A 14,611-nucleotide genomic window follows, 5' to 3' on the forward strand; every position below is an offset into this window, starting at 1 on the left:
GATTGCTTTATATTAACTTCAATGTTTGGCAAGCTTCAGAGCACCAAACAGAGATATCAGAGAGAGCAAAACCCCTTTGATGGAATTTAGACAACTGTGTCACGATACCTTCTTCATCAGGTAACAACCAACACAGGACTTCTCTATAAAACCTACAAAGAGGGTCCTGGTGATCTACTTGAATCCATGCACTAAAAAGCTGAGCCAGTCCTGCAAATGTTTCCATTTTTATTATTGTAGATATAACCATTCTTTCATAATTTTGGGTAGGGTTCATCAGGAGAGACCCATGAAATTATAAACTAGCCAGTTTCTCTTTAATGCCAGAGATCCTAAAAGTAAAGCAGGTTACCGTCCCTCAGATGGCCAAAATTTTGAAGTCTGACAACATCAATTTTGAACAAAGATACAGGGAAAATAAAACTACGATGCATTGCTGGTGAGATTATAAACTAGTTCAGATACCTTTCATAGCATTTTGGCAGCATCCAATAAAACTAAAAATGTGTCTGCACTACATCCCAGCAATTCAGCCTCTAAGAATACACTCCACTGAGGCTCTCACACACTGCACCAGGAGGTGCATCCACCTTGCTCATGGTAGTACTATTTTAATAGAGAAAAACTGGGGAGAAATATTAAATGTTCATAAAATACTAGAAAAAATAGAATGTAGTATATATGACAGAATACCATGGATTAACCTAAAAAATGTAATACTAAGTAAAAAATAATTAGAATACAAAGAAATGTATATGGTTGGAAACCATTCATTAGCATTTATAAAAGGCAATCCTTACTTTTCTGCTTTTATAAACCCATGAGGATTATGGGAAACAGCAGGCACATACATCCGCACGCACACACACCCACACGCACATTTTCAAAGTTCAGTTGCTTGGCACTGTATGTTATTTGGTAAAAGTTGAGTCCCAGCTCCCTTGCCAGAGTGCGAAAAGCCAAGAACTCACTTTCCTAGTCACAGCAATTGCAAGGCATGAATGAGTACGATCTAGCTCACTCACCCTGATATCCCCCTCAGGGCTTTGCATCTAAGGTCAAAGAAGCCAAGACCCAGAGTCAGTGCAGAATGTCTAGGCAAGGGTCATCCTTCAAGCATAAGGTGGGCACAGACACAGTGCCAGCTGCCCATGTTCTCACAGCTGGCTCCTCTGCCATACTGGTTGCTGTGGCTGCTTGCATAGCCTCACTTTGGGGGCCTGCTCATCATCTGAGTCTAAACCACAAGTGTTCTCAGGGATATCACTGTCCTCCAATTCTCTTTCAATAAGATCCCTTTTCTGCTTCATGCAGCTACAGTCTGCTGCTATGTCCAGACTAGAAATCATAACAGGTCCAACAACCAGCTCACCACTGTGGTAGCCCCTGGGGGGTGGGGTCTGGAGAGAAATAGATCTAGCAATCTGCACTATTTTATTTAAGAAAAAGGTTCACATACAAACCTGACAAATTGTTAGTTGTTCATAGTAGATATTTTTTAAATTGTATGCTTATCACCCATTGTACTTTTTTAAAGTACTAATTTTTAAAATATGAAGAGCAGGCCATTTCTAGGGTCCCCAGGTGGTTTAGGTAGGTATCTTATGTTTGACAGATCCCAGGCCTGTTTGCTGCTATAACATTTGAAACTATGTAATAAATACTAAGGAACCGTGCCGAAAACATACTGGACTTAGGAACAAAATGCACAGATTCTTAATACTTAACCTTGTACTACAACTGAAAGCAGAATTCCAAAGACCATGGCAACAAAGAAACAAGTTCTTTGCAAGGATGTCTGAGCATGCCAAAGTATTTCTTCATTCCCCATTCCTGACCCACACTTTAAAATACTTAGACATAAACAAACCATAGCATTTACACTAAGTATATGCTTTTGGATTTCTGGGCTGGCAAACCAAAATATACAGACCTGTCAGAGATTGGCAGGATGACTTCTTTGCAGGCTTTCAACCCTTCTCTTCATTCATAATGTAAATATGCCCCCAATGATGTACCCAAATATTTACAAGTAAAGACAACTTACTACATGGATGTCCTAACACCTTCACTTCATCGATAGCGAGATAGCCTTGATGTCCAGAAGTTATCACTTCAAAAATCACCTAGAAAATTAAGAAAGATTTACATATTCATTTTGTCTGACTTTTACCAAATATCTCCTATATATAAGACTCTTATAAATAATTTCCTTTATTCTCTCACTAATTCATTCATTCATGTGCTTAACATCTGCTAGTCAATGTTCCAGGTTTTAGACTACATAGGTAGGTAAGACACCACCCCAATCTTCAAGGAGGTCAATAGGTAGTGAATGGGTTAGACAGAGTCCCAGCTTAGAAAACCCTTAGTGAAAGATATTTCATGGGGTTGCGGCGGATGACATGTACACTGTAGGAAAAGCAAGGAAGCTCACAGGCTAGTGAGTTGGCACAGAGGGCAACTTGGTGAGTAAGCTGCCTGGTGGGAGACAGGGACATGATATAGAAGAGTCTCTGGGGTTCCCTCTCCAACAGTTTCAGCAAATGCAAAGGGTTCCCCACCCAAAGCCATAGTCAAGCTTGTGAGAGATCCTGAACACGCAACCAAGTCTAAAGAAGACTTTTTAGGTTACACTGTATGTTAAACCCACTGCCATACCCACATTTGGATTGTGGTTGTTTTCCCTCAAGAGAAAATGTGAAGATTTAGATTGCTTTAGGCAATATTTCTGAAGTTCTGAAGGTGACTTTCTGACCACACTGGACCATGTGGGGTAGTAAGTTGAAAAACAATACCATTTGAAAAATAATAATAATAATCAAAATAAGTGAAAAAATAATACAATTTAAATGTTATGAAGGCATAGTGCAGGGTACTAGAGGAACATACACCAGGAGGACCTCCCATGAGGAGGTGTTAGTTGGGCCAATAAGTGCAGGATGAGAAGGAACTAACAGTGTGAAGAGGACCAGGTTCAGTCCTGGGCACAGATGAAGGCTGTGAGGTGGGCGTGACCATGGCCATCAAGGGGAGAATTTGGACCTACTGCCACAAAGGTCAGCTGTGACCAGGTTGCAGAAGACTCCACTTTAGGACACAGATACCAGGAAAGATAACCTATTAATAATGAAGTGGCTAACTGAAAATCAGACGGCAGAGCTATGAATCAAGAGGAAAATAATATAAAAGTTTCCAGTGGCAAAATCAAGAGGGCTTTAGCTATTCCTTGATCATTGGAGAAGCCAGAGAAGAGTAAAAGGCCTACATCCCTGGAGGTTCTAAGAATGATGGATTTTTCTGAGATGGTACAGCCACTTCAGAGAAATTAAGGCTAAAAAGAAAGGACCAGTGAAAGAGCTATCAATTTTCTTAATCTGATATATTGGCTAAAGGTGCCAGTGTCAGGCTGTCATTTAAAAGCTCCACATGAATGTTATTTTGACCTCCATTTACACACAGAATGAAAACTATCTCAGCAGGGGACAATGACTCATGATGCTAAGTCCACAACCTAACCATTGCACTCGTGGAGATTCATCCCAGAGAAATGTAACTTTCATTCATATAAAAACCTGCTCACGCTATAATCCCAGGACTTTGGAAGGCCAAGCCAGGCAGATCATAAAGTTAGGAGATGGAGACCATCCCGGCCAGCAGGGAGAAACCCTGTCTCTACTAAACGACAAAAAATAAATTAGCAGAGCATGGTGGCATGCGCCTGTAGTCCCAGCTACTCAGGAGGCTGAAGCAGGGGAATGGCTTGAACCTGGGTGGCGGAGGATGCCATGAGCGGAGATCATGCCATTGAACTACAGCCTTGGCAACAGAGCAAGACTCCATCTCAAAAAAAAAATCTGCGCACATCAGGTTTACTGAAGCTTTATTCATAGTAGCCAAGCAACAGAAACAGTCCAGATGTCCTTCAACTGGTAAATAATTAAATACCCTGTGGTACATCCACAGCATGAAATACTACTCAGCAATAAAAAGAAACAAATTATTGAGGTACCTAACACCTTGGGTGAACCTCCAGATAACTACGCTGAGTGAAAAACATCAATCCCCAAAGATCAGGTACTCTATAATTCCATTTATGTAATAATTTGTAATGTTAAGATTTTAGAAATGGAGGACACATTAGTGGTTTCCAGGGATAGGAACACAGGAAGATGAGGCAGAAGGGTGATGGGTTTGCTTACAAAAGGACAACGTCACTGCTCCTCGTGTTGGTAGAATTGTTTAGCATCTTCACTGTGGTGGAGGATACACAAACCTATTCAGGTAACAAAATTGTGCAAAGCTAACTGTACATATACACTATTCTGGCTGTGATATTATAGTGTAGTTTTGTAAAATGTTAGCATTCTGGGAAATGGGGTAACATGTACACAGGGATATCTCTATTTTTCTTACTACTGCATGTGACTCTACAATGATTTCCATAAATATTTCAATATATAAAAGTAATTTTAAGTTAACATTTACTAAGCATATATGTTACATACACTAGGAAGATATTCCATTATTTCATTAGTTCATGAAAAAAATTCATACTTTCATAGTTCCAAAAAAATTAAAAGCTCTACATACAAAGTAATTGTCCAAAAAATGCAATGAGTCTATTATAGATGCAATATTTAAACTCACTTTTCCTGATTCCAAATATGATGTTTTCACTTCTACACATAGCTGAAATGAAAACTTTGATCCTAGGCCTGCATTATTTTGTGTATGTGATGGATTCAAAACTGGAGAAAGCAATCAGCAGAGCCCAGAATGGAAAAGCTCAAGAGGCCTCCTAGAGTACAGGGACAGAAGCCATCCCAGAAACACTGTGCCACAATGCTATTACAATAACATGTAACACAGGGAAGAGGAAAGGCACAACAGAAAAACAGAAATGAAATAAAACTTCATCTTGTTCATAAGTTTAATGAATTGTTTCCACTGCCAATACAAGAGAAAGGAAGATATTCACGGATATTCCTGCAATGGGATCCTGCTAATTTATCTCTCTAGTACTAGTCTTTAAGAGGACAACTGAGAGTACAAAAAGAAAAGGAGTATTGAGAGCAAATAAAGGAAAAAGCATTCCTGAGGCCCTCAAAACAGGTTCCCTGGATAACAGTCACATCCTGCCTCCCAAGAAAAAGCTACAATTGGCACTGCAGAAACCTGCAAGCTGTTCTGATACAATGGCTACTGCAAGAACAGCCAAGGGGTGGCCACTGATGCCACCACTACCACCTACCCAAGAGCATGGTCATTGTGGTTAGAAAAATGTATTTTGAAAACCAAATGCAGAAATGGTCATCAAACCTTCCTTCAGTCCACCTACCATCCCTCTCTTCCTTCTTCCCTTATTCATTGATGCATTCATTTATTCAATGAACTAACTCAAGGCTCTACTGAATACCACCTCTCTGCCAGGCACTGTGATAAGCACTTGGAATATATCATGGATAGAACAGCTGAAGACATCTTTCCTGATCAAAACTGTCTTTCACACTGAAATTTTATTTTGCTGTATCAACAAGAGCTGAAGCTTCAAGTAAAAATGGAATTATCCTTATTCTTTGATGATAATGCATTAGCTTTTAGAATATAGTGTACATGTGAGACATGCTTGTGTGGATCTATTTTTAAGTTGATCTGTATGTGTAAATTTAATCCATAATGTTTTATTTAAATCTATACAGGTCCATACCCCTAGCAAAGCAAAGGAGTGTGCAAAAAAGGGGGCAGAGAAGATCCGAGACCTGGAAGAGCCATCTAGACTTCTCCGGATCCATTTTTTCATCTATCGCATCAAAGAATGGATGACTCTCAGAAGTTTTATGCTAAGAAATTCTGAGTCTTTTAGTCCAAATATTTATAAAATATCTACTACATGCTCTGGAGGATCTAAACAAGGTAGACAGTTTTATAAAATGTAAGCTTTAGTTCGGGGGGAAAAAAAAGAAACATGAATGATGAAAGAATAGAACAAGACAGCAATGGCCAAATGACAGATTTAAAAAAAAAAAAAAAGAACAGCTCATAGCAACGGGATCCTTCCCTGCCACAGAACCATGCCTCCTCCTCCCCAACACCAGGAAACCTGTGACACAGCCACAAAATCCCCAATGCAGAGCTTCAGCCTGCTAGTATCAACTCACAGATTTCCCAGCAACTATCTGTCTACATCTATGGACTAGAGGCAGAGGGGCTCAGAAACAAGCCAATGCACCCCATATTTCCCATCAAGATGGCTTGTTAACAAGGCCACAATAAAAGAATTACACACATGCTTTTATTAGCAACTTCATTTGCTCCCCTCAGTCTTCCAACTAGAATATCAAGAGGCAAAGAAAGACAGCATCTGATTACAAGTAGGTGTCCTGCCCACTTTCAGTTTAATTAGAGATTTTAAAAAGTAAACTTCTCAAACTTGGCTAGTTCCAGCACTGACTTAAAGCCAACTGCAGAGTCAAGAAGATAAAAATACACTTTGTTGATGCATTCATGTGTGCATCCCTACCCATACAAACATACAAAATTAATACATGCTATATAAAGGAAAGTTTCTTATGCCATTCATTTAAGTTGTGTCACAAGTTTGAAGCAATAACTTCTATGTTTATTAAAACCATTTTCTAGCTCTTTCTTAGAAACTTGTAAAGGGACTTATGAGTACAAGTTTTATTAGCTGCTTCAAGTTTACAACATGGTATACAACTGTTTCAATACTACAATTATAAAGTAAGTATGAGTTGTACTGAAGAGTTTCCTATTTTGAAATAAACATAACTAAATGAAGCCATCTGAATAAAGACCTATAGAGTAGTCTGAGATTAACTATTTTAAACACCCAACCATTGAGAGATTTGCCTTGTCTTTTTCTAACAAATAAGAGGACTAAAATATGTAGCTCAGGCTGGGCATGGTGGCTCATTCCTGTAATCTCAGCACTTTGGGAGGCCAAGGTGGGTGGATCATGAGGTCAAGAGATTGAGACCATCCTAGCCAATATGGTGAAACCTCATCTCTAGTTGGGTGTGGTGGTGCAAGCCTGTAGTTCCAGCTACTCAGGAGGCTGAAGGAGGAAAATCACTTGAACCCAGGAGTCTGTGGTTGCAGTGAGCCAAGATCATGCCACTGCACTCCAGCCTGGTGACAGAGCAAGACTCTGTCTCCAAACAAAAAACAAAACAAAACAAAAACCATGCAGCTCAAAAAGACGAGGCTCATCTTACATAGGTTGCTTATAAACAGATTTTGGAATTCTGCTCAAGGTTTCACTGTCATGAACTCTGGCTATCTGGTAAGTTTTCCATTACATACGCCTTTCTAGCCAGTGCCCTTACAAGACTTCAAAAGCGAAAATAATCTTTTTCTCTTTCTGTCAAATAAGAAACTACTTCAGTAAAAATACAGGTATTGCTCTAGTGAGGTATACCAAGTGTGTGTAGAACCCAGTGGAAATCATAGGAATGTTTGAAAATGCCAGCATCCAGGTCAAAAAAGATTGAGGTCAGAGGAAACAGTAACATGAGAATACCAACAGTACCATTGGAAAAGGAAAAAAGAAAGGTGTAAGAAATTGATGTGGGGATGTGTCATGTTCACTTTTATGAAACAGAACAAAATATATTGAAAATATTCTATATTAGAAGTAAGGTTTGAATTTCTAATGGAGCTATGTACCAAGTTTTTCTCTTAAAAAAAAAACCAACAACTTAGTAATAAAAAAAAAAAACTATTTATTTGTATACTTCCATATCCCAGGTATCCTTTGCCTATATTACCTAACTTTCCCCCATCAATCATGTGAGGTAGGTCATATTAGCTCCCTTTCAGTGATGAGTAAGCTGACTTAGAAAGGTTAAGTAATTTTTCTGAGTTCACACAAGTAATTACAGAGTTGGGTCTAATCCTAGATCTATTTTGCTTTCAAGTCTGGACTCTTTTCCTGTTGCCAAACTGCCTTACTAGCAAGTATGAGAGACTATATGTATATAGAATACATATACATACTAATGCATACATATATGTCTACACACACATACACACACACACATATCTTTTAATGCATAGATATACATGTTGTAAAATTTTTACATCCAGATTTATAAAAAATACAGCAATTGAGAAGAGTGATATGGCATAGTTTCAATAACATCAAGTTTAATACAAGAGTTGGCAAACTACAGCCCCTGGCCAAATCTGTCCCACCACCTGTTTTTATATTGCTCACAAGCTAAAGATAGTTTTTAAATTTTTCACTGGTGGGAGTAAATAAAAGAATATTTTATGATACATGAGAATTATATGAAATTTAGATTTCAATGTCCATGAATAAAGCTTTATTGGAACAAGGCCATGTTCATTCATTTACGTGTTGGCTACGGCTGCTTTCATACAACAGCGGCAGAGTTGAGTAGCTGCCACAGAGAGCGTCTGGCTTATAAAGCCTGAAATATTTACTCTCTAGCCTCCTATTTTTAGAGAAAACTTTCCTGCTTGACTCACCAATGCACAGTCATTACTCTGGTTAACAAGAAAGCAAATGTCAAAAGCAATATATTATCACAGCCAAATATAATATGCCTTGCACTCCACAGGGGAGCCTCACATACCAGTAATGAAAAGAAGACCCTGTCCCTGGCTTGACTTGTTTTCAATTATATTACATGTGCGGTTTTCTAAATACCCAATTAAGTTTGTAATATCAGTATCAATTTTTTAAAATACATATTTGCAATATACCAAAACAAAGCCAGAAAAACTAATTGCTTTATAGGTCTCAAAATATTAGAAAAAATAAAATAAAAATAGACAAAATAAAACCCAACTCATTGAGAAGTCAAAAATCTTCTATAAAGACACTGAACTACTGAGAATTAGTAACACTTTAAAACCTGACCCTAAGATCTCATTTTAAACCATCTTCTTGATGTTTAAAATGTTAGCTGAATTTGGACTAAATGGCTTCTGTTTGTTGTTTTTACTGAAACAAACATTTTTAGGAAAAATGTCTTTGCCCTGTAGCCCAATCTAAATTGTGATTATTTGAAAAGTTATGGGTCAGTCTGACAGAATCACAGAGTCATCTTATCTTATTATGAAATGATTTTGTCACAACACCAAACAATTTTCTATCACTTGTTTTTGGACTTGGCTTAACAGAAAATACAGTCAATCCTCATTAGTCAAGATTCATATTTGTGAATTTGCCTACTTCCTAAAATTTATTTGTAACCCCAAAAATCAATACTTGCAAAGCTTTCATGGTCATTTGTCGACATGCACAGAGCAGCAAAAATATGTGAGTTGCTCAACACGTATGTTCCTAGGTAAGGTCAGGCAGGGTAATGTTCTGTCATCTTGCTTCAGCTTTTATACCATAAAAGACTATCCTTATCATGGTCTAGTTAGTGCTATGTTTTTCCATTTTTGTGTTTTTGGGGTGATGTTGCTTTTTAAAATGAACCCAAGTGTAGCACTTCAGGGCTGCCTAGTGCTCCTGAGGAATGTAAGGAGGCTAAGATGAGCCTTAAGGAAAAAACACACGTGTTAGAGCGCTCCAGTCAGGATGAGTTACAGTGCTGTTGGCCAGGGCCATAGGTTCAAAGTTAATGAATCAACAACACAAACAACATAAATATGGCATCTTTAAACAGAAACACATATAAAATGAGGTTATGTATTGATCTGTGGACAAAAACATTACAAAACCATTGTGACTAGAGGCTCACAGGAACCTAACCCCGTATTTCCAATAGAAGTAGTCCAGTATTCACTAACTTGGTGTTCTCTGTTACTTTTTAGACATAACTGCTGCAAATAACAGAGAATCAACTTTATTTGTGTGATGTGGTTCACTCTGAGTCCCCATTTCAAAGCACTGTTTTGCTGATTGCTCCCAGACATTTGCGGCCCTGGGATGTAAGAAAATGTAGAATGGAGAGAATCAATATTTATTCAATCTCAACTAATAACATTTCAGGAGACAAGATGTTGTATCCCTATAGCCTTTGGAGACTGTGGGAAAAGCCATTTGCTTTCAGGGAGGAAACAACTTGCTAAACCAGTTGTTTAAACTGACTGTTGCTCTCATTTGCTCATGAAAATTCAGCCTGGATGCTGGCCTCTGAGAGGTTTGACATCAGGCTATCCTTCAGATGTCAGCCAAACAGGAGATGGGGAAGCAGTTTAACACCACAGCCTCCCTGATCCTCCCTGCTTCAGTGAAGAGCAAAATTAGCTTTTCATGCTGCCACTTTTCCTTGCTATGTGTAAGCAAAGAAAGGGGATTTGCTTACCAACACAGACATTCATTGAGTAAAATGTGCTGGTGGAAGTCATTAGTCAGTTCCCTAGAACAAAGGGGATTAAATGGTGTATTTCTGTCCTCCCACATATTATCTAGTCCATCCTTCTGGTTTTGATTTAAATAAAATGCAAAGGTGGGTCACACCCATTTGCAAAAACTTTATCTTGTTTGTGTCAAGTGAGTTACATAAAATAAAACATATAAAGTTTCTATAATATTAAAGAGTCAAGGCAAAACCATAAAACATGTCACATTAAGAAATCAGGAGCAAAATATTCAAGCATTTGTATTTGTATTGACATGTTATCAGAAAATAAAATAAAAATCTACTTTGGGAAAGGTAAAGGCACTCAAAAGGCAGCAAAATTTGCAATGGAGCTAGTTATCGGTGCTTGCAAAATGATATTTTTAAATGACTTCACCTGTTTTTCCTACCAATAACACAACCTTCCTCACTTTTCTTTTTGTTTCCTCCTTCCCTTTAGAGAAAAGCATGGTATGACCTATGGGTCAGATACTCATTCAATACCCATGCACAGAAATTAAGTTAGAGGGGAAAAAAATCATGACTTATAAGTCATAAAGAACAGGGCTGATACACATGTAGCAGCAGACCATGCTGAGATAAGGATGCTAAACAACAGAAGTACTTATCCTTTATCATCACATAAGAAGTACAAGATGGTTGGTTTGGTGGTTCACGCCTGTAATTCCACACTTTGGGTAGTTGAAGTGGGTGGATCACAAGGTCAAGAGATCAAGACCATCCTGGCCAACATGGTGAAACCCTAGCTCTACTAAAAATACAAAAATTAGCTAGGTATGGTGGCATGTGCCTGTAGTCTCAGCTATTCAGGAAGCTGATACAGAAGAATCACTTGAACAGGGGAGGTAGAGGTTGCAGTGAGCCCGAGGTTGCAGTGAGCCCGAGGTTACAGCGAGCCAAGATCGCACCACTGCACTCCAGCCTGGTGACAGAGTGAGACTCTGTCTCAAAAATAAAATATTTAAGGATGAAAATAAATCATGCAAATTGTTCTACTTCTTGAATACAGTTCTAAGTCAATATTAAACTGACAACCTAGTGTGTCCCCAGGGGTTTCTTGAAACATATTGTCTTTTTTAAGCACAAAATGCAGAGTATTGGGGCACCTGCTAGACTAGCTTTCCTGCTTGAAAGAGTGATATTTCACTGCCACAGCAAATTCCCCACATCCTCTAGAGGCATGAAGCAATTCAATTGTCTTACACTTGGAATAAGAGCCATAGCCAAGGCATTTATGGAGTCAAAGTATGTTCTATTTTTCAACTGGCACATATCAGTATTTCCCAAGTGTACTTCAGGGAACACCAGACTCAAGAAATACTCGCAAAAGCCCAAATTCTGACTCCAGCTGGGCACCTACATTCACCATGTGTCCTTCCTGGAGATTCAAAAACACTCCAAGCCTCTTGAATGGCCTGCAGAACTGACTCTGTTCTACTTTGTTTAACCCAGTGCCTCTTCCCATTTGGTCAATTAATGCCTCCTAACATTCCCTGGATTTGTGGAACACAACCTATAAAAGACTCAACAATTCAGCTCTAAAACACTGTCTCTAAGCAGCAAATGTATGTGGGCCTGCCGTCACTTAGCTGTGGCTTTACATGGCTTTGTAGTAAAATCAGTAGGCCGAAAGCAAATACACCAAAGAAACAGGCACTGAGGCAGCTGTGCAGGGGAATAAAGTTTGCAGTGAAATGTGAAAAGATATGTAAGATCAAGTCATCCCTATTCCCTCAACTCCTCATTTACCAGAAAAGATGTCAGACTGATAAGGATGAATCTTGGTTTAGTGCCCCTCTCTCCTGCACAAGCTCCTTTGAGTCCTTGCTGCACAAAGAACTCCGAGCGAGGCCCAGCTGAATCCACTCCTAATCTTCTCCCAGGACCTTTCAGTGTATCTAAGGCATTTGTTTTAACAAGGAGGCTCTCATGAACCAACAAGGCTCTCATATTTGATGACTTTATCCTCCCACTCCCTACAGTCGCTGCCCACCCTCCCCAGCCTCACTTCCTTATGGAGAGCCATGGGGGAAGGGGATTTTCAGCTACCTATGCATTTTTTTCTCTTTTTAAAGCAACCATTTCTATTAAAGATCACTGCCTCCCTGACCTCTGACTGGGCTCAGAATCACTGTCTTCTGAAAGCAGAGAAGAAGGCTAAAATTCTGGGTGCAAGCAGAGGCTTCTGGGGTGCATGAATGATTAGAATCAGAAGAAATCAATGGTTGACTCCTTTGCCTCAGGAGTGTGGGGGTGATAAACAGGAGGCGGCGGGGAGGGTGGAGGGCAGAATCAAAGCAGAGATCTTTTTTTTTAATCAGCACAAGAAAACAAGAGGGTGAATGCATGAGGAAAAAATTACTCTTCAAATGGCAAAAAGGCAATGTCTAAATCAAAGGAGGCAGGTGCTCTGAGGACAGCAGGCACCCGCACTTCTCCACCGCTTCCCAACCACTGGAGGGCAGGGCCACGCAGCAGAAATTAGGAAAAACATTAAATAAGGAATTAAATATGTGTTAATCACCAAATACTTGACAATTTATGTTTTAAGGAACAGTAATTAACCTGCAGTTAGCTGTATTCCATGCAGGTTACCATTGTGATGTGTACCTGTAGCATACTATTCTACCATAAATAGTAAATGCTACCTAAAATGACTACTGTAGCAAGAACACTTTACTCTGCTAAGAAACTTTTGAAAACTCTATAAATGTCTAATAATGTTAATATTAATGCTAGAGGAAAAAAATGTGAATGTAAGAGATGCCCAAAAAGACCTATCATGTTTATCAAGAGTACACAGGACACTGTGTCTAGACTGATTGAAAACTTCCCCTAGTCCAACAATTGCCAAGTTCAGATGCTGACCAAGATGAAAATTAACTCAGTATTTTGTAGCCAAAGGGAAGTGAGAAATAAACGTTCTGGAAGGAGGCCCAGGAGGTCATGAGAAGTATTGAACTGAAGAGCCCAACACAACGGTCCCTGAATGCAACCCAGGGTCCCTGAGATGCATGCAGTCAAACAAGTCCAGGGAAGGGACAGATGCTCATAGAACCTTACCTTGCATTTTTGTATGATAGCAGTTCTGGAATGTTCTGATGGAAGGGAACTTGGTTCACTTTGTCTCATGCAGTGTTTCACAAAAGAATTTGTTCCTAGAATCCTTTTTCATTTAATACCTTTTAACATTCCACTAAACACATTTAAAGCTCCTTAGCAAGGAGAAAGAAAGCACTCAACTATTAACTGGTTCCCTTTTACCATCTTCCACAAATCTTAATAATCTTAGCGGTAGTTCAACAAACTGCCACCACTTCTTAAGAGGCTAGCGTATCCCCAGTGCACTTTTCCTTTCATCTTCAACCCCTGAACAGTCATTAAATTTAACCCCATAATTAGGAAAGTAAGGCTCCCAAAGTTTAAATCAGTTGCCCATGTTTCTAAGTAAGCAGGGATGATATTCAAATCCCATTCTTTGTAACATAAAGTGTATGTTCTTTTACTGGCCTCTGATGCTATTCATGTGCAAACAATTTATAATATAAAAATCCTTTAAAAGAATTCATTAATCAATTCCCATTCATATCAAAACTACTTACTAGTGTGAAACTTGCTTATAGAAATAAAGTACTATATGAATATAAAGTATTTTAACACATAAATATTTCAAGTATATGTGAAGCTTATATTAATATTTTAGAATTCTAGAATCTATCCTGCAGCCTACGTAGTAATTTTAGAGGCTCTGTCTAGGGAAAGCTGACTCCCTGCACCCTGAGAGAAGGTTTCTCAAAGGTGTCACCTCCTTTAGATGCCCATATCCTATTATCTGGTCTTCAGCTTTCAGGCCTAGAAACGGCCTGAGAATGCATCACGTGGATATTGACTTTTATGCACCATGTTCACATAAGATAATGTTACTCACATACATCCATACACACACAATGCTGGAAAAATTAATTTTTATATGTTTGGAATCAGAAAGATAATAGAAACTAGAGTCACATCTTCAGGCCAGTACAGAACTCCTTATAAAGAAATCTGTATGGGAAATTATATCAAAAGTAGATGGGCTCTTGCATGACTCATATTTCTAAGAGCATCAGGCAGTAACAGCCATCTTCTCAGTACAGATGTGCTGGCCCCATGGGCTGGGGATTGGATTTGCAGCCCAAGGAAGCCCCTCCTCTGGCTCAACTTTACAACTTATTTGTTTTTTGGTTGTTTTTGTCCAGGTTTTTCTT

At 38.9% G+C, this 14,611-nt stretch overlaps 1 protein-coding gene across 16 annotated transcripts in view; it reads right to left on the reverse strand.

The window, feature by feature from the left end:
- The window catches only part of PTPRM (protein tyrosine phosphatase receptor type M), an 866,690-nt gene that overhangs the window by 516,800 nt on the left and 335,279 nt on the right, over positions 1-14,611 (reverse strand). For all 16 annotated transcript variants that reach the window (XM_054243977.2, XM_078347758.1, XM_002757062.6 and 13 more), the window contains exon 4: positions 2,048-2,126. In XM_054243977.2, the coding sequence (XP_054099952.2) occupies positions 2,048-2,126 (79 nt within the window). The remainder of the gene's footprint in view (positions 1-2,047; positions 2,127-14,611) is intronic.

This window comes from Callithrix jacchus, chromosome 13 (genome assembly GCF_049354715.1).
Source record: "Callithrix jacchus isolate 240 chromosome 13, calJac240_pri, whole genome shotgun sequence".
NCBI lineage: Eukaryota > Metazoa > Chordata > Mammalia > Primates > Cebidae > Callithrix > Callithrix jacchus.